The sequence below is a fragment of the Colobus angolensis genome, unplaced genomic scaffold (genome assembly GCF_000951035.1).
Source record: "Colobus angolensis palliatus isolate OR3802 unplaced genomic scaffold, Cang.pa_1.0 Scaffold21, whole genome shotgun sequence".
Classification (NCBI taxonomy): domain Eukaryota; kingdom Metazoa; phylum Chordata; class Mammalia; order Primates; family Cercopithecidae; genus Colobus; species Colobus angolensis.
The window spans coordinates 8,436,754-8,453,748 of record NW_012115266.1 but is presented as its reverse complement, the minus strand read 5'-3'; the positions used below and the strand labels follow the sequence as shown (position 1 = coordinate 8,453,748).

General features: G+C 54.6%; 1 protein-coding gene across 3 annotated transcripts in view; it reads left to right on the top strand.

Annotated features, from left to right (window-relative positions):
- The window catches only part of PPP1R32 (protein phosphatase 1, regulatory subunit 32), a 21,998-nt gene that overhangs the window by 4,142 nt on the left and 861 nt on the right, over nt 1–16,995 (top strand). Inside the window, exons 1-12 of one of the 3 annotated variants that reach the window (XM_011942726.1) lie at nt 7,902–8,005; nt 8,560–8,696; nt 9,078–9,195; nt 9,422–9,575; nt 11,434–11,562; nt 12,085–12,148; nt 12,513–12,625; nt 13,058–13,117; nt 13,238–13,324; nt 13,661–13,774; nt 13,858–13,952; nt 16,509–16,673. In XM_011942726.1, the coding sequence (XP_011798116.1) occupies nt 8,588–8,696; nt 9,078–9,195; nt 9,422–9,575; nt 11,434–11,562; nt 12,085–12,148; nt 12,513–12,625; nt 13,058–13,117; nt 13,238–13,324; nt 13,661–13,774; nt 13,858–13,952; nt 16,509–16,673 (1,208 nt within the window). In that variant the 5' untranslated portion in view covers nt 7,902–8,005; nt 8,560–8,587. Of the gene's footprint in view, nt 1–7,901; nt 8,006–8,559; nt 8,697–9,077; nt 9,196–9,421; nt 9,576–11,433; nt 11,563–12,084; nt 12,149–12,512; nt 12,626–13,057; nt 13,118–13,237; nt 13,325–13,660; nt 13,775–13,857; nt 13,953–16,508; nt 16,674–16,995 lie in introns of those variants that run through there. The other 2 variants (XM_011942725.1, XM_011942727.1) reach the window with 2 other exon arrangements.

The window sequence follows — 16,995 nt, the reverse complement described above, 5'->3', positions numbered from 1 at the left end:
ATGGGGTCTTGCTCTGTTGCCCAGGCTGGAGTGCAATGGCACAATTATGGCTCACTGCAGCCTCAACCTCCAGGGCCTGAGTGATCCTCCCCCCTCAGCCTCCCAGGTAGCTGGGACTACAGGCATGCGCTACCATGCCCAGCTAATTAAAAACAATTTTTTTCTTGTAGAGACGGAGTCTCACTGTGTTGCTCAGGCTGGTCTTGAAATCCGGAGCTCAAGCAACCCTCTACTTCAGCCTCCCAAAGTGCTGGGATTACAGGCATCACTGGCCCAGCCAGAGCCAATTCCATATAATAAATATGTCTCTCTGTGTCTCTCAGATACGTGTGTGTGTGTGCACATTCTGTTTTGCTGCAGAATGCTGACTAATACAGAATCACATCCTAATTTATTTCCTAAGAAGTTCTCAAATCTTCATTTCTTTGCTTATGCTGCAGTAACAAACAAAACCCCGAAGCTCAGAGGCTTAAAACAGCAAGGTTTATCTCTCTATCACATCCCAGTGCGCTGCAGAAAAAGCAGCTCCAGGGCAGCTGACTCCATGCGGTGACTCAGAGATCCAGCCTGCTTCCATCTTTTGGTTCTTCCATCCCAAGTGTGATTTCTACCCACAGAGAATGGAAAACTAACACCCACCCCTAACTACTCAGACTGGGAGTGGCACTGCTCAATTCCACCCACAGAACCAGCCATGTGGCCCTTATCTAACTGCAAGGAAGGCAGGAAAATGCAATGATAATCATAAACATTTCTTGAGTGCTTTCTCTATGCCAGGCTGTGTGCTAAGCATGTAAATATTGTCTTTTCTGTATTCCAAGCCCTAAGTCTCTTAAAGTTCTACTGTGACCTCATCATACAGCCAAGGAAACAGGCTCAGAGAAGTTAAGGAAGTTGTCCAAGGGTACATACCTCATAAAGGCGGGGCTGCAGAATTGAACCAGATCTCTGTGCACTGGAAACCTACCCCCTTGACCCCTGTCCTGGTTTCTTGCTCATCTCTGCCAAGAATATCTTCATTCCATCTGAGGATTGGGAATGGCTTCTTCTTTTCTGCTCCATCTCATTTCGTCTTCCCCGGGAGTCATGAATTTTTAAACCTTGTGTGAGATCAACAAGTTCACCCAGAGGAGACAGTAAAAGAACAGAACAGGCAGGAACAGAACAACCATCAGATACGCAGGATAGAACCTTCCAGGAAATGCCCACCAAGGGGAGAAATGAACCACAAGTGAGGCCAGGACTGTGGGAGGCTGGGAGGGAAAGCAATCCAGTCATCAGGGGAATCATTTCCTTTTACGAAAGAGAGAGAGATGGGACTTAGCTATTAGACTTGGGCTATTTCAGTTCCTGGTAACGACACAGCTCAGTGAATAGAACCCCCAAAGCACTTTCGGGAGGGGGGCCCCAGTCCTGGGCAGCTCTCCTGCCTTAAGCACTGCAAGTCACAAAGCAGAGAAACTGGAGCTGGGCAAAATGGATGACAGTGAGGCCTGCCAGCGGGCCACTCCCTGAACCCAACCTGCGCACCCATGGTCATTACGTCACCCGTCACTCCTTGGTGCTCACGCAGCTGAGCCCATGAAGCAGGGCAGCCCCCGCCCCCAGCACTAGATGGAAAGGTGGTCGCACGAATCCAGGGCTCCCTGCTCTTCCCCATCGCAGGGAAGACAGGGCCTCACAGGCTTGGTGTCCTCCCGGCCAGCTCTTCTCTGTCATGATCCCCTTTATGGTGCAGCCCAGCTTCAAACTGCTCCCGTGACAGGGTCAGTTGGAGCAGCTGAGCTTGAGGCATCTCACCTGCGTGAGCTTTGTTGGTCGGCTCAGAAGAATCTGGGTTGGGAAACAGTACTCTGGTGGGCAGAATGAGGCGTTCAGTGAGCTCTTGTGTCCTTTGTGGGCACCTTGGAATCTGGCTTGGGAGAAACTCCCTGTGCAGGTCCAGCCAGCCTAGAGGCCAGGCTGAGTGTGGGTTGGCATGAGGCCGACCCCCTGCATGCCCCGCTGTAATAAGGCAGAGGGGAAGGACCTTGGAAGGGGTAGGCTGGGGTCCTGCTATTTCACAGATGGCAGGTGAGGGGACCAGGGGGAGGGGACATGGAGCCAGCCGTCACTTGAGTATATGAAGATAGAGCTCCAAGTCCTCCAGGCCAAACAAACAACACTTCTTAAACTAAAGCAAGCCAAACCTATTCTGGCTCCACCCCTTCTTCACAGGCAATAGGATCAGAGGGACGCAGTTAATTAAGAAGGGTCACATAGCACTATTTGTGCCAGAGCCAGACCTCAAACTCAAGCTTAGAAGAGGCTCAGAAAGGGGCAGGGATGTAACCTCAACTCACCTGAAGCCAAGAAACATTACTCTAGGCTTGTCCCAGCCTCCAGCATGGGAATTTTGAAAGTAGGAGTATAATTACCCTCTCCCTGCCACCCCCAGCCTCCTGGGCTGGGAGGGCTTAGTGCCTTCAGCTGTATCCCAGGGATCTGTTTCCCATTTCTCAGTCATCTTAGCTGATTCAAATAATTTCAAACCTTTCTTCTCTGAATTTTTCACCCAGCAGTGCCCAGCACAAACTAAGGAACATGAGAGGAATGAACTCTTTAAAAGGATTTTTAAGGCCTAGCACGGTGGCTCACACCTGTAATCCCAGCACTTTGGGAGGCCGAGGCAGGAGGATCCCTTGAAGCCAGGAGTTTGAGACTCAGCCTGGGCAACAAAGCAAGATCCTGTCTCTATAAAAACTTTTTTTTAATCTTTGCTTTTTAATGTTTTTTCTTTATAGAGGTAATCAGGTTTAAAAAGATATTTAAAAAGTCATTGGAAGTCAAATTTTGAAAATAGAGAACCTGTAGCTTAACCTTTGAGGCAATATCAAAGTGGTCACCAGCATGACCTTTGAAGCCAGGATGTCTGGGTTCAAATAATGGCTTTTCCCCTTACTAGCCGCCTCTCTGTGTCTGGGTTTCTTCATCTATAAAATGGAGGAGCTGATACCACCCACTAGGTAGGAATGCGGTGAAGTTTAATTGTGCTAATCATGGGAAGTGCTTAGAAACAGTCCCTGATACCTAATAAACCAGTGAAAGTTTGCTATTATTGTCATCCTGTCAAGCTGCTTGCATGCCTCCTGGGATGGGGAACTCACTCCCCCCAGGGCAGCCTGTTCCCCTGTTGGATTATTTAGTGTGTTAGGAGACTTTTCTATCCATTAAGCTGAAGTATGCCAACCTGTCTCTTCCCTACAAGAGCCCCGGCTTCCCTTTGAGGGCAGCCATAAAGACCCACGTCAACCAAAGCAAAATGACACACACTTGGTGGTGTGTGGCTTATTCACTTGAGTTAATCCTCCTTTGGGGAACTGCAGCCCACACGGCCCAGCACAGAGTGCAGATGTCTGTCTCCGCTCAGCGCTTTCAGCGGTGGTGTGCTCTGGCCTCGGAAGCCTGTGAGCGCCCACCCCATTGATCCCAGCCAAGGAGCTCTATGGGCCGAGACCGCGCATGTCCTTTCACTGGGTCCTCTCTGCTAACCTAGTGTATCTGTAGCCTCTGCCTTCCTATAGGGAATACAGGGGAATCTTTTTTTTTTTTTTTCTGAAATGGAGTCTTGCTCTGTCGCCCAGGCTGGAGTGCAGTGGCGCAATCTCAGCTCACCGCAACCTCTAACTCCCATGTTCAAGGAGTTCTCCCTGCCTTAGCCTCCCGAGTAGCTGGGATTACAGGCGCCTGCCACCATGCCTTGCTAATTTTTGTATATTTAGTAGAGACAGGGTTTCACCATGTTGGCCAGGCTGGTCTCGAACTCCTGACCTCAGGTGATCTGCCTGCTTTGGCCTCCCAAAGTGCTGGAATTACAGGTGTGAGCCACCATGCCCGGCCGGAAACAGGGGAATCTTACTGCCTAGGACTGGGCAGAGCCAGAAAGTAGGAGGCAGTTGCCCATCTGGCCAGGGCAGTCCATCTCTTTGGAAAATCATCCCTTTGGAAAAACCCAGTGCTACGGTCCCAGCGCTTTCTGGAGAATTTGCTGGTGTGTTCCAGAGGGCAGGGCATAGATTCCAGGTTCAAAGCTGAGTTTGGATCCCAGCTCCACCGCTCCCTGTCTGCGAGGCCTCAGGCAGCTTCCTCACATGTAAAATGGGCACGATTACAGTAGTTCCCACATAGGGCTGGGAGTGAAAAGCGATGAGGTGATTATTAGCTCAGCTCTGGCACAACGAAGTGCTGAATAAATGGGGACGGGTATGGAAGGGAGCGGGATGAGGTGGGCCGAGATTTTCCAATATGGAAGGACTTTTAGTCTGTCCCTTCATTTTGTAGATGGAAGGACTGAGGTCCACAGGTGACAGGTCCAAAAGTAACACTGCTCTTGGGCCACCTGGCACCTGCAACCAGGGGAGGGGCCCCTGGGTTCCTGCTCCCTGCGGGCTCCAGCGCTTGCCCTCCCGGGACACTCCTTGCCCAGACCCAACCCTTCTGTTCTGGAGGGATGGGTGAGTGAGGCTTGGGGTGGGGCTGTGACCGGGTCGACGGAGCTGCTCTGTCCCCAACTCCTAGGACCCCGCCCCCACATCCCAGTCTTAGGGATGCATCTGCGTCATCTCCTGCAGTTCCGAGTTACGGCCGCCGCTGGGTGTCGCCACACAGCAAAAAACCCACTGGCCGCCGGGAGGACGGGACGTAACTAGGGGTCCGATGGGACAGCGCCGCCAGACCTTGATCCCCGACCCTGGAACTCCTGCCCAGGTCCTTGGTCGGCTACAGCCTAGAGCCTCCCTAAGAGAAGCCCTAAGGGACGATTTCAAACCTTTCTACCACCCCTCCTGGCCCCCTCCACCTGTTAAAAGGAAAACCTGGCTACAGCCTACCTGGGGCTGCTTCTCCCAGCTGAGCTCCTCCGCACGCAGTGCTCCAGTCACGCTGCACCTGTCAGGGCTCCCAGCCTGCTGGACACCTGTCCGCCTTTGTGTTGTCGGGGCCTCCACGTAGAGGGCCCTTCCTTATCTCTGCCTGGTGCGGGCCTGTTACCTCTTGTGCATAGGGTATTTCAAATCCACCAGCGACCCTGCTAGGTAGACACGGTTACCCCTGCCTACGAGTACAGAAACAGGCTCGAAGAGAGGAGGCCCCGAGTCATGCACTGCAAAAGCAGGTTTTGAACTCGGGCTCCCACAGTGAGCTTTCTTTTGCTACATCTGAGATCCTTCCTAAACTGTGGGCTCTCTGAGGCCAGGGCCATGTGGATTTCCTGTTTATAACCCTTGGGCCCAACCCTTTGCCTAGAAGGCAGTGAGTACTCAAAAGGCACCTCTCTCCAGGGCCTTTCCCTAACTCTTAGATGGCACCTACCGTGTGCCAGGTACTGGGCTAAATGCTTCGTGCCTGCCACAACCCTGCAGGTAGTTAGCATTATTATACTCATTCTCCAGAAGGGAAAACAGAGGCACAAGGAACATGCACTGTCTTGCAGTTATCTAGTGGCAGAGACAGGACCCACACCATCTGGCTTCAGAGTCCAAGCTCTTGCTCGTAGCCACTTCTCCAGGCACACTTAGAGGAGGGCCCCTCTCTCCCTTCACCCTGTGAGCACCTCACCTGTGGTGGTCTCACCCTTTGTGCTTCATGTGTGGAGCTCACATGCGCCTCTGTAGTAGACTGGGAGCAGCTTGCTGGAGGGCAGGGCTGTGTGCACTCACTCCTGTGTCCTTGCCCCCTGTGATCCCTGAACAAAATCGTTAGTCTGGAGGGTAGGTGCCAAACGTGCTTCAGCTTGCCTTCCCATGGTGGGCTGGGTGAGGACTTGAGCAAACCTCCACCCTGGCAGACCAGGTCACTACAGGATGAATGCGGCAAGGGCATCTCCTGGCTGAGGAAAGGAGATGTCTCCTTTCCCTTTATTCAGCCTTCATTCATACCTCACTCTCCCCTGAGAGTAGGGGTGCTCTGTCGCCAGCTCTACCGGCTTCCAGGAGAGCTGAAGGCGAAAATTCCAGGAAATTGGCGAGCTGGTTTTTAACTCTGCCATTGTTAAAAATTAAATTACTGGCTGAGTGCTGTGGCTCATGCCTGTAATCCCAGCACTTTGGGAGGCTGAGGCAGGCAGATCACTTGAGCTCAGGAGGTTGAGACCAACCTGGCCAACGTAGTGAAACCACATCTCTACTAAAAATACAAAAATTAGCTGGGTGTGGTGGTGGGTGCCTGTAATCCCAGCTACTCAGGAGGCTGAGGCAGGAGAATTGCTTGAACTCTGGAGATGGAGGTTGCAGTGAGCTGAGATCGCGCCACTGCACTCCAGCCTGGGAGACAGAGCAAGACTCCATCTTAAATAAATAAATAAATAAATAAATAACTTAAACCTGCAATTTAATGAATTATATTAAAAATAAAAAATACATACTTAAAATTCATCACCCCTTAATTATGTGAGTACATTTTTCTATTATTTGTGCTGTCGAGGTTACTTATGCCCATTATGTCTGCATGATAGAACTACTACTGTACAGTGCTGAGCGGCCTCCCCACGTCCCAGTTCAAAGACAATTGTAGTGGTGGTTTGAAAGCAGGCCTGATGGGACTATTGACATCACAGAAACTGGCAAATGCTACAAAGTAGGGCTATCCCACCTCACCCAGAGATCCAACTGTTACACCATTTACAAGCCCGAGAGCCAATTTGAGGCAAACAGGCTGTCACGGAGGAAACTTGTCACTGTGGAGTTTGCGCACTCAGATTTGAGTCCAGGCTCCGTCTCCACCCACTGTGGGGCCTGGGCTATTTGCCCTTGAGCCTCACCTTTCCTATCTGCAAAATAAGGCTAAAAGTACAGCAGCTTTTACAAATTGAGCATTTGCCGAGCGTGGTGGCTTGTTCCTGTAATCCCGGCAACTCAGGAGGCTGAGGCAGGAGGATCACTTGAGGCCAGGAATTCAGGACCAGCCTCAGCAATATAGCAAGATGCTGTCTCTACAACAAATAAATAAATAAATACGCAAGTCAGGCATGGGGGAACACACACCTGCAGTTCCGGCTACGTGAGTGTCTGAGGCTAGAGGATTGCTTGAGCTTAGGAGTTGGAGGCTGGCCTGAGCTGTGATGGTGCCCCTGCACTCCAGCCCAGGTGACAGCATAAGATCCTGTCTCTCTTAAAAAAGAAAAAAAAATGAGCATTTACTACCTGCCAGGTGCTAAATCCATGCTCTTGCTAAATCTGCCAGCAGCCCTGTGAGGTGGGTGCAGTCACATCGCTTGTGAAGGTGGGGATATGGGGGCGTGAAGAGGATAAGTACCTCATCAAAGGTGACAGATCGGATTTGAACCGCACTCTTAACTGCGGCAGTTTATTGGCCCTACAATAATAGTGTCCAGTTCAGAGGGTGGTTTGGGGGAGTACACAACGTAATGTGTGTTAAAGGGCTTAGCACAGATGTGGCTCCAGCAGAACGTAGTATAAACATTGATTTACCGCGAGGCAGAAGAGCGGGATCCAGATCCACCCACGTTGGAATCTCAACTTGGCTATTTTCTGATTGCGAGATCTCTGGAGTCAAGTCACTTTGCTTGTCTAAGCCTCATGTTCCCCCAGTGAAAATGGAGATAATCATAGCTACTGAAGAGCTGCTCAGAGGACAGAGATAGAGGATGTAAAGTATCTGCCGAGAAGTGGGTACTTTATGGGAATGAGTGTTCGGGATTATCTTTTATTTTATATCATGCAGACAGCAACTCTTCCTAGCCCTGTGGAGGAGGCCAGAGGTTGGGGCTGGAGCCCTGGAGGCAGGGCCTTGCTCGGGCAGCTCCTGACCCTCCCTTCCTGGCCAGGTCAGTCCCTCAGTGGGCCCTGGCCCTAGAAGGGCTCGGAAGCCTGGGGATGCTGTTGCTAGGCACCAGTTGCTAGGCTACACATTGTTTCTCCTGCTTGGCCACCTCCGGGAGGGCTGGCTTCTCTGCAGAGCTCTGACTCCTGCAGCCTCTCCCTGACCTCAGAGCCTCTGCAGAGGAAAGGTGAGGGTGGGGCCGCTGCGGTTAGGCCTTGGGGAGAGCGGAGCCAACTCCCAGGGGAGGCAGGCAAGGCCAGAGGCAGGCAAGGCCATGGGAGCTGAGGGAGAGAGAGGAGCCGGGAGCTGGGAGTGAGCGTCCCAGCCTGACTTCTTGGGTGGGAGCCAAGAATTCCCCAGCTAGCAGGTTGTCGGCTCATTCATTCCGAGAGGTGGATATGTAAGGTTCAGGTCGGGGGCCGAGGAGTCAAATACCTAGGTCTGAATCCCAGCACTACCACCTATTATGAGCAAATCCTTTATCTCTTTAAACCTCACTGTCCCCACGGTAAATGGAGACAGGAAGAGTTAATAAGAAGGTGTGGGAAAGTGAGAGGAGACACGAGGACTCTTGGGATAAGTGTGGATGATCAGTTTTGTCCTCAGTTTAGGGACGTGGGAGCTGGGGCAGAGAGACAGAGGCCTGGGAGAAGGGGCCAGCTGCGTGGGGGCGCAGGTCTTCACCCGTGGGCTTCCGAGCCGGGCTTGGGACCCACGGGGCTCCCCGCGCTTCCTTTCTAGGCCCCCCGGGGCCCTGCCTCACAGCATCATGATGGGGAAAGTCCCCCTGGGGGTCGTCTCCCCTTATGTGAAGATGAGTTCGGGGGGCTACACGGACCCCCTGAAATTCTACGCCACCAGCTACTGCACAGCCTATGGTGAGAGCACCTTTGCGCAGCAGCTTCCCCCAGGACATGGGCGGGAAGGGAGGGGCAGCCCCTCTGGCTGTCACACTGCACAGCAACCTGTCACGCTGAATCCGTCTGTCCCCTGAGCCCGGCCCGGCTGCTCCCTTCTCCAGTTCTGTCCCTGCAGTCCTGTCACTGTGATTCTGCCACACCGACCTTGTCCCCAGCCCACCCACTCCATTTCCTGCCATCACAGTCCTGAAAGGGCAGGCTTGCAAAGCTCCTGCCTGTGGCTCTGAGCCCTCTCCTGTCACTGTGACCCCCTGTGCCCCTCAGAGGACACTGGCCCTGCCTGGGAAGCCCTGCCTGTTTTTGACCTTGGGGTCTGTCTCCTCGTTGCCCCTCTGGCAGGTCGAGAGGATTTCAAGCCCCGTGTGGGCAGTCACACAGGCACCGGCTACAAATCAAATTTCCGGCCCGTGGTCTCATGCCAAGCCAGTCTGGAGGCCTTAGACAACCTGGCCAGGGGGTACGGTCTGTATGGCTCCTTCCCAGCCCCTGCCCTGCTCATCAGACCAACTCCAGGCTCCGTGGATGGGGACCCTGAGCTTTGCCTGGCCTAGGCTGGGGGTCCTGGGTGACACAGGGCACGGCAGACCCCTGAGTCATCTGTGGGAGGGTGCAGGGAGGAAGGTAGCTCCTGAGCAGTGGACAGAGGCAGGCGGCCTGGAGTTCTAGCTCCTCCTTACCCTCAGGGAACAAGCCCAGGACCATTTCCAGTCTGTGGCCAGCCAGAGTTACTGCCCCCTGGAGGTGCCTGACGGCAAGCATCCCCTGCCCTGGAGCATGCACCAGACCAGCTCAGGCTACGGGCGGGAGAAGCCCAGTGCAGGTCCCCCCACCAAGGAGGTCAGTGCTGGGCCAGGGCCAGGAGAGGGAAGCCTTAGAGTAGGGTGGGACAGGGCTGCACTGCCAACAGTTGGTCAAGGTGGAGGTGACAGGGCATGGAGAAGCCACATTGTAGGGATGGGGGCCACTCATCTTTCTCCCCTTTGTCCTCATCCTTGTCCCCACCATCCCCACCACCTCCATTCCCTGCCCCAGCCCCACCATTAGCTCCGCCTCCATTTCCATCCCCATCGCTGTCCCATTCCGATGAGCCTCACACTTCCTTCCACACCTGCAAGCCCCATCACCGTCCCTACCACCACCACTGTCCCCTACCATCGACATCCTCACCCCATCTTTTTCATTTCTTTTTTGTGAGATGGAGTCTCACTCTGTTGCCCAGGCTGGAGTGCAGTGGCACGATCTCGGCTCACTGCAACCTCTGCCTTCTGGGTTCAAGTGATTCTCCTGCCTCAGCCTCCCCAGTAGCTGGGATTACAGGCATGTGCCACCACACTGCACTCATTTTTTGTATTTTTAGTAGAGACAGGGTTTCACCGTGTTAGCCAGGATGGTCTCGATCTCCTGATCTCGTGATCCGCCCGCCTCAGGCTCCCAAAATGCTAGGATTACAGGCGTGAGCCATCGTGCCCGGCCCCATCTTTTTCATTTCTGTCCTCATTATTACCACCCTTCTTATCATCAGCACCACCACCAGAATGGACACTCATTCATTCATCCTGCCAGTATGTTCTGAATATCTCCTTCATATTTGAAGATGATAAGAGCTGGTAGAGTGCGGGGTGGGATGGGTGGTAGGAAATATAATGGGGAGAAGCAGGGAGGAAGAGAAGTGAAGGAATTGCAGGCCAGGCACGATGGCTCACACCTGTAATCCCAGCACTTTGGGAAACTGAAGCGGGTAGATCACTTGAGGTCAGGAGTTCGAGACCAGTCTGGCCAACATGGAGAAACCCCATCTCTACTAAAAATACAAAAATTAGCTGGGAGTTGTGGCATGCACCTGTAATCCCAGCTACTTGGGAGGCTGAGGCAGAAGAATCGCTTGAACTCGGGAGGCAGAGGTTGCAGTGAGGCTGAGATTGCCTGGGCAATAGAATGAGACTTGGTTTCAAAAAAAAAAGGCCAGACACAGTGGCTCGCACCTGTAATCCCAGGACTTTGAGAGGCTGAGTCGGGTGGATCACTTGAGGCAAACTGCTGGTGGGCCAGCCTGGCCAACATGGTGAAACCCCAACTCTACCAAAAAAATACAACAAAATCAGCCGGATGTGGTGGCTTGCGTCTGTAGTCCCGGCTACTTGGGAGGCTGAGGCACAAAAATTGACTGAATCCGGGAGGTGGAGGTTGCAGGAAGCTGAGATCACGCCACTGCACTCCAGCCTGGGCAACAGAGCAAGACTCTGTCTCAAAAAAAAAAATAAGTAATAGATAAATAAGAAGTGAAGGAGTTGCAACTGCAAATCAGGAGGGTCGGGAAAGAGCTTGCTATGGAGACACTGGACAAAGACTTGAGGGAGGCCAGCTCCTCCAGATGCAGCTGTCTGAGGGAGGAGTGGTCCAGGCAGTGCCAACAGCAAGTGCAAAGGCCCGGAGGTGGGAACAGAAAGGAGAAAAGCAGCTAGAGCAAGGTGAGGCACTCAGGTTCTTGTGGACCACCAGGAGGATGTGGAATTCCCTGTGAGCGTGATAGGAAGGCTGCAGAGCTCTAAGCAGAGGAGGGAAGCACAGGTTTCATTGTAAAGGGACCCCTTCTGGCTGCTCTGCAGATACTGTACTCTGTAAAGGTCAAGGGCAGAAGCAGAGTCAGGTAGTGACTGCTGCCCCCTCACCTGTCATTGGCCCTTCTTCCTTCCAGGTCCGGAAGGTCCATTTTGACACCCAGGAGCATGGGCCCCAGGCCATCACGGGGCTGGAGCCCAGGGAAGTGCCCCTGCTCCACCAGCAGCAGGGCCAGGGCCCGCTGGAGCGGGAGAACTTCCGATACGTGAGTGGCAGCCCGGCTAAGGTCTTCGGGGTGGGGCAGAGGGGCCACACCCGCCTCCTCCTCCCACCTCAAGAAAAGTGTAGCACTTATTCATCCACGAAGCCAGCTCAGTGTGAGCTCAGGGCGCCAAGCAAGACGGGAGAACAAAGGATTTGATATTGGTTATTTCCAAAATAGCATCAATGTGACTTCTCGCGATTTCACGCTCATCCTCTTCCCCCAGCCTTCCTCCTCTCGCTCACGGCCCCTCCTGGTCTTGGTCCCTCTGGGCCCCCGATTCATTACCAGGAGTCTGGTGTGGGGTGTGACGTGGTATTCATAGTCACAGAGGCACTGTGCTCTTACGCTGAAACTCCTGGCCCTGCGATGCCCCACCCCAGAGACACCTGTGTCCAGGGTGCTGTACTGGCCCACACAGGCCTCCTCAGAGCACAGATAACGGAGGCGCCACTCCACTGCCGCCGCATGCCTTTGGGGCCCTGGCGGGCCGGTGCCACCATTCTTCCAACCTCTGTGTTCCAGGGCCCACGCTTCATGACTTCCGAGTACAATTCCAAGTATCTCAGGGAGCCTCTGGACCAGCCAGGTAGGCCCTTCCGATCCACCTCCCTACTTCCTGCCCCAGGGGCCCTGGAGCTGGCTTAGGACTAAGAAGCCACCAGTGGGAGAAAGAAGGATGCACAGGTGGCTGGGGAAGCGCCTCCCCCAGGCTGACCTCAGTGCCTTGGGCCTCTCAGGAGGGCGGCTTGGCTGGTGCATGCCCTTCCTCTGCTCCCTCTCCTGTCCTCTGGCCTGGACTCCGGAATCCTCGCCCTGCCACCCACGATCCTCATGGCACAGGTCTCCAGGATCTTGGGATCCACTCCCTCTGCACCTGCTGGGACACTGAGCCTCTGGAGGACACGTGGGGGCCAGGTGGCCTGGCAGCACATGGGACATTTCTTTTGCAGATTTCTTACAGAAGAACTCGATCGGCGCCAAGGAGGGGAGCAGCTTCACCAAACAGTCCCGCCAGAGCCCCATTGTCTTCCAGCCACCCTCACAGGCCCTCCCTGGGGACCCTGTAAGTCGGCTGGGCTCCTGCTAGAACTTTAGGGGGCTTGACGCCCTCCAGTCTCAGGGTTCCTAGCTTTCCTAAAGAACGTGAGCTGCAGAGCCCTTTGTTCAAACACAAGATGAAAGAGCTTAGGTGAAAACCACTGCTTTGGTCCAGTTCCCCCGTTTTATAGATGAGAAGACTGAGGTCCAAAGAGATGAAGAGGTGTAGCCAAGGTCATTCAGAGTTCAGACAAGAGCCCTGGCCTGCTGGTCCCATTCAGGGTCATGCCTTCCCCTGTCTTCTCCCCAAACACTTCCCTTTTCTCAATGATGCCCATTTGAGCTGAGTTCTCCTCTGTGCTCAGCACAGCAGGGGCCTGGAGGCAGAGTGGGTGGGAGCCGCCAGGGGCCCAGCCTACCTCTGGGGAGCTGACATCCTCTGTGGGCCTCTTTCCAGGCCCTCCTTCCAGGCCAGAGTGTCACCAAGTCTGACTTCCTCCCCAAGACTCACCTGCATGTAAGCTGAGCTAGGGGGAGGCTGGGGACTGCCTGGCAGGGAGCAGTTAGAACATGGCTCTGGAAGGTGGTGGGGGAAGCAGCCACATCCTGGCGCCAGTGGCTGCTTTGCTCCCTCCAGGGAGATGAGTTCCTACCTGTGTTGGCCAGAGGCTCCAAGCGGGAAACAGCCTTCAGCCGAGGGAATGAAAGGATTCTGAACCCCAGAGTGAGTGGCCTTGGCTCCTCGCTCAGAGGAGGGAGGAGACAGGGAAGTTTCTGGGATGAGGTGGCATTTGGGTCAGGCATTGAGGAATGGGAAGAATTAGAATATTTGGGGATGTGGAGGTAGGGCCCCAGGTGGAGGGCGAAGAGAGACTGGGCCTTCCCGGGGGCTGGAAGACGAGGGGTGTGGTCTGAAATAGACTTGACTGGAAGGGGAAGGGAGGGTCGCTGGGGCTGGGGACAGGTTGCAGCTGTGTGTGCCTCTGCCTGCCCCCTCTCCGTCCCTGCTGCCTCAGCCTGGCCACCTCAGCCCCCCTTCTGGTGGCTCTGTCCTGTGCAGGTGCCCCCTCCCTGCCCAGAACCCAGCAGCGTGAGCCACCAGCAGTTCCAGCCACTTCATCGGATGCAACAGACAAATGTTGCCCTGCTTGGCCGGGAGACTGTGGGGAAAAAGGTGAGACCAACTACACCCAACCTCCACCCCCAAATCCCCACCCCTTCTGACCTGACAATTCCCCTGTCTACCCCCTTATGCAGGAGCCCACAGGGTTCAGCCTTAACAACCCTATGTATGTCCGGAGCCCCTGTGATCCTGACAGGGATCAGCGATACCTGACCACCTACAACCAAGGGTGAGGTCCGCTTCCTGGTCCAAAGCTGAAACCATTTGAGAGACAGACTGAGACTGGGATAAGTAATGAGCTCACAGCCTCATGGAGAAGATCAACGCTGAGTGAATGTGGGTTCCCCGGAAGCAGACCCTAAGCCAAGGATTGGAGTGCAAGCACATTATTAGGCAGTTATTAGGCGTGTGGGAGTGGAGAAGTGGGATGAGGGAGGGAAGGCAGTAATAATGAGCATGTTACTAAGCCAGCTATTCCACCGGGAAAACTCTAGAAAACAGTGTAAAGCACACAACTCAGAACCACCCCAGTCAAAAGTGAGAGAGCTGGGGTATTTATACCCCTACATCCATCAGTCATTGGTTAAAGGTTATCCTCAGGCAACATTAAATCCGAGGTGCCTCCTTGCTCAGGCAAAGCAGGTTCTAGCATCCCAAGGGTAGCTTTCCCACAGATATGCAGTACAGGGCATTGGTGGCCAGGCTGGTGGGCATGGAAAGAACAAGGGAGAGCAAGGGAGTCTGGACTAGCAGCATCTGCTAAGACACTCCATCCAGCCAATGGTTGGTGGGCTCGAAGCTCCCTCAGAAGGTAAATTCTGTGCTTTGCATTCCCTGGATGAAGAGTGACTGTCCTGGGCATCAGGGAGGGCTTCCAGGAGGAGGTGGCCCCAGAGCCATGGGGAAGGCTTCTGGGGCCAGGACTGGGTGGGGAGAGCATTATAGGAATGGTATAAAGGAAGTGTAATTCTTCTTTTTTGTTTTTTTGAGATGGAGTTTCACTCTGTCGCCCAGGCTGGAGTGCAATGGCATGCTCTCAGCTCACCGCAACTTTCGCCTTGTGGCTTCAAGTGATCCTCCTGAGTAGCTGGGGTTACAGGCATGTGCTACCATACCCAGCTAATTTTTGTATTTTTAGTAGAGATGGGATTTTGCTGTGTTGGCCAGGCTGGTCTTGAACTCCTGACCTCAAGTGATCCACCTGCCTCAGCCTCCCCAAAGTGCTGAGATAAGAGGCGTGAGCCACTGTGCCCTGCCAGGAAGTATAATTCTTTTTTTTTCTTTTTTTTTTGAGATGGAGTCTCCCTCTGTCGCCCAGGCTGGGGTGCAGTGGCACGATCTCGGCTCACTGCAAGCTCCGCCTCTGGGGTTCACACCATTCTCCTGCCTCAGCCTCCCGAGTAGCTGGGACTACAGGCGCCTGCCACCAAGCCCGGCTAATTTTTTTGTATTTTTAGTAGAGACGGGGTTTCACTGTGTTAGCCAGGATGGTCTCGATCTCCTCACCTTGTGATCTGCCCGGCTCCAGGAAGTGTCATTTTTAGGACAAACTCCTCTGAGCCAGGAAGCGCAAGCTTTCCTCACATATCAGGCGTCTGTGTCCACCCTGCTTCCTCTCTAGCTCCGGGTCCTCCAAGGTGTCCCTGCAACCTCTCTGTCTCCTCAGGCTCCGCCTGCCCCACCCCCTGCTCCAGGATACCTCCCAGAATCCATTCATGGAACAGACTTTAACTGAGCCCTGACTGGGTGCCAGGGCCTGCTCCAGGCCCTGGGAATGTGTGTGCAGCTCCTGCCCTACGGAGCTCAGACCTCAGCACGGGAGGGGGCATGCATGTGGCTGCGTTCCGTTAGTGAGAGCTGTTAGGTGATGGGCAGGGAGAAAAGGATCGGGAGGGCTGCAGTGGGCACGGGTCAGATTTGAAATCGGTGGCCTTGAGCAGGTGACATTTGAACTGAGACTGAAAAGAGGGGAGGGCGGTGGTCTGGAGAAGCAACAAGAGCTGGAAGGGCCGCTGGTTGTCCTCTGGCCTGACCCCTGAGGCTCAGAGGGGAGGAGCAGTGCTTTCGCCTCGCACAGCTGACTCGAGGCACAGTGGCTGCTCCAGTTCCCATGGAGGTGGGGGGAGGGCCAGAGGCTCAGTCTGGGTGTGAGGGGCAATGATGTTCTGACCCCTTCTCAGGCAAACATCTCCTCCTGTGGCTCTGGCAGAGACCAGCTCCAGCCCTCTCTGCTGGGTCCCTCCAGCCTGTCGTGTCCTGTCGTGTCCTGAGCTCCTTCTGGCTGTCAGGCACACTTGCTGGTGCTTTCTGGTGCACGCAGAGCCCCAGGGCTGTCATCACCGATTTCTGCATTGATCTGTCTGCATCCCCTCTTCATAAGTTCAAGGGTGGGACCCCCATCTTACTTGTCTTTGCACCTTCCGGACCTGGCTGTGCTCAGTTAAATGGAAGGAAATGGAAATGAAATGGAAGGAAAGTTAAGTGCCTAGAGAAGTGGATGAGACCGGGTCCCCACCCCAAGGTGCTGGCAGGCCAGGGACAGGAGCGTCACTGAAACTGTCCTTTTACACTCCAAAGAGTGTTTCAGCGTCAGGCAGAGGGGAGGGCAGGCTTTTCGAGTAAGGCTTCCCCCAGTGGACGTGGGCTTAGGGAGAGTCAGACGAGGAGGACAGCATGAGCAAAGGCGGGGAGGCTGGGTGATCTGAGGGCCGATGGAGAGGGGCAGGAGGGGCTGCAGAGGTGGGCAGAGGCCAGATTCCAGCCAAGGACCCCTCCTCTCCTCCAGGTACTTCGAGAACATCCCCAAAGGTCTAGACCGGGAAGGCTGGACTCGAGGTGGCATCCAGCCCCAGATTCCGGGAGGCTACGCCCTCAGCCAGCCGGTCAGCTGCATGGAGGCCGCCCCCAACCCCACAGAGAGCCTGCGGCACCTGCACCCCCATGTGGGAAGGTGGCACTCTCCCCAGCTCTGTTCCTCCTCCCTACCCCTCATCCCAGGCCCTGCGCCAGGCCTTTCCCCTCCTCTCCTCTCTTGCTCTGTTAGTCCGGTTCATTCCTATGAGAGGCCCATCTCCTCTGGCTGGCTCTGGTGTCCCTTCTCCTGCCAGCACTGACTCCTCCCCTCCTCTCCGTCCAGTGACCCCTCCCTCAGATGTCTCCTCCTCCCTCTCCTGCCCCGGTACCCCAGGCCAGGTGGGCTGGAGCGGGAGGATCTGAGGTACCCCAGGCCAGGTGGGCTGGAGCGGGAGGATCTGAGGTACCCCAGGCCAGGT